The 2,124-nt window shown below is 42.5% G+C and overlaps 1 protein-coding gene across 5 annotated transcripts in view; it reads left to right on the top strand.

Moving 5' to 3' along the window:
* Nucleotides 1-637: 637 nt before the first annotated feature.
* The window catches only part of LOC308374297 (adhesion G protein-coupled receptor E5-like), a 25,890-nt gene continuing 24,403 nt past the window's right edge, over nt 638-2,124 (top strand). For all 5 annotated transcript variants that reach the window (XM_080850044.1, XM_080850045.1, XM_080850046.1 and 2 more), the window contains exon 1: nt 638-1,105. In XM_080850044.1, the coding sequence (XP_080706170.1) occupies nt 1,075-1,105 (31 nt within the window). In that variant the 5' untranslated portion in view covers nt 638-1,074. The remainder of the gene's footprint in view (nt 1,106-2,124) is intronic.

The raw sequence follows: 2,124 nt of genomic DNA on the forward strand, positions 1-2,124 counted from the left end.
GGGAAAGGGTTTCAGGAAAACTCTGGTCAAGGGTAAGAGAGAGCAAGGACCAATCAAAATTCTCCCTCGGGACAGACTTCTCTGTGTGTGTGTGGTGGTATAAGATTTCTTATTGGCAAGGCGCTAACGTAGCAGTTGTTGAACTTGGCCGTTACACACACTCCTTCCCATTTTGAGTTCACTGTTCATATTCATGATAACTTTTATTTCTTAACGTTTCCTCTCAATCTTTCTTTTCCCCTCTCCGCTTCTATCATTCTATTAACTCTCCCTCTCTCTCTCTCTCTCTCTCTCTTCGCTCCCTGGCTTCCAGATATCAAATCGCTCGTCACCCGTGGCTTTGTGGTTTAAATAAACAAGCAGTAGCTGGCTAATTCGCACACGACCATAAATAGATCACTAGTGTATGCATATGGAGAGATACGCTTCGTTCAGTTAGCAGATATCTCGCTCTCTCTCCCCCCCCTCTCTCTCTCTCACTCTGCTGACTCCTGGGAGTGACTGAATTGACGTTGAAACTCTGCCCAGTAGTTCACGGGCGTGAGAGAGCGGCGGAGGGAGGCTCAGAGAAGAGGAAGATACAAGAGAGAGAGAGAGAGAGGTAGAGAAAGAGCGAGAGGGCGGGTAGGTTGAACGCTAGAGAGCAGGCAGACGTGTGGAGAGATTTATTTGGCACCAGAGAGAGATATATATAAGAAGTTAGGAGAAGTAGAATCCAGAGCGCGGCAAGAGAAGGTTCTGACAGACGGTCAAAAACTATAAATAGATCTAAAAGAAAGACGGGGTTTATTTCGTATTTTCAAGTGAAGACACCGCGGTAGGATTTAGGCGACGTTCCGAACCACACACTGGGGAAGACGTTAAAATGTATTGAAATAAAGGAGACACCACGAAGACTGTTCGAGAGACACGTAATCCTCTAAAAAGAAGCGAACATTTGACAGAGGATCTAGGGATATTTGTTCCCTCCTCATTCAAGTCCTCCTATACTTACCGGAATACAGATGTGAGTTCGGATTATCGTCTTATTTACCACTGATTTAAACAATTTGCGGGACTTTCCCTTCCGCTAATATGAAAACTCAAGTCACGCTGTTGATACTAGGTGAGTATCCAAAACGTACCATCTATCTAAATTAGTCTGCAGGATATTTATAATAGTTGTAAACAAGACGGAGAGATATTTATTTGGCTAGTCTTCCGTGGTTCTATATTTTTGACTGTTAAGCTTTTTATTTAACTAATCAAATACCATAATGCTCTGAGACCACTGTAAATGCACTAACCTAGACATTAGTGCGACGAATAAGTATGATTGATTGAGTGGCAAGTTGAGTGTGTGTGTGTGTGTGTGTGTGTGTGTGTGTGTGTGAGTGTGTGTGTGTGTGTGTGTGTGTGTGTGTGTGTGTGTGTGTGTGTGTGTGTGTCAGATTAACAGACAGTAACAGAGACTCTTTTCTTTAAGTGACTGTCCAATAAAGATCTTCTGTCTGGGAAAATGACACACTTTTTCCACATTGACTCTCACGCACGCACATACACATACACGCACACGCACACGCACAAGCACACACACACACACACACACACACTGAGACAGAGAGAAAGATATAGAGAGATATAGAGAGGGAGTGAGGGTCTGTGAGTTTGAGAGTTTGGCCAATTCAAACACAGGCATAAATCAGTGAGATAATGCTGGATCTGTTTTATGAACCAGTGTCCCACACAGTAGATATGTTGTGCAGTGAACGTGTTAAATGTGTGTGTGTGTGTGTGTGTGTGTGTGTGTGTGTGTGTGTGTGTGTGTGTGTGTGTGTGTGTGTGTGAGGGAGAATCACTTCTCACCACTCTATGCTAGTGTGTGGATATCTCTCTGTATGCAAAAGGCCACCAGTGAACTGATATATGCTTGCTAGCATAAGTAGGTTGGGGAGTAATATCTACCTAGATATTAAATATTACCTGGCTGCGTGGCAAAACGGAAAACATTTTGTTTTCTTTTTCATACCTATAGATGTATGCGATTTGTTACCCAAGGGCACTTTGGCAATACCATGTCTAAGTGTCATATCAATAAAGCGATACATAAATATTAAAATAATAAAGATAAAATAAAAAGTAATG

The sequence above is a fragment of the Sprattus sprattus genome, assembly GCF_963457725.1.
Source record: "Sprattus sprattus genome assembly, chromosome: 1".
Taxonomy (NCBI): domain Eukaryota; kingdom Metazoa; phylum Chordata; class Actinopteri; order Clupeiformes; family Clupeidae; genus Sprattus; species Sprattus sprattus.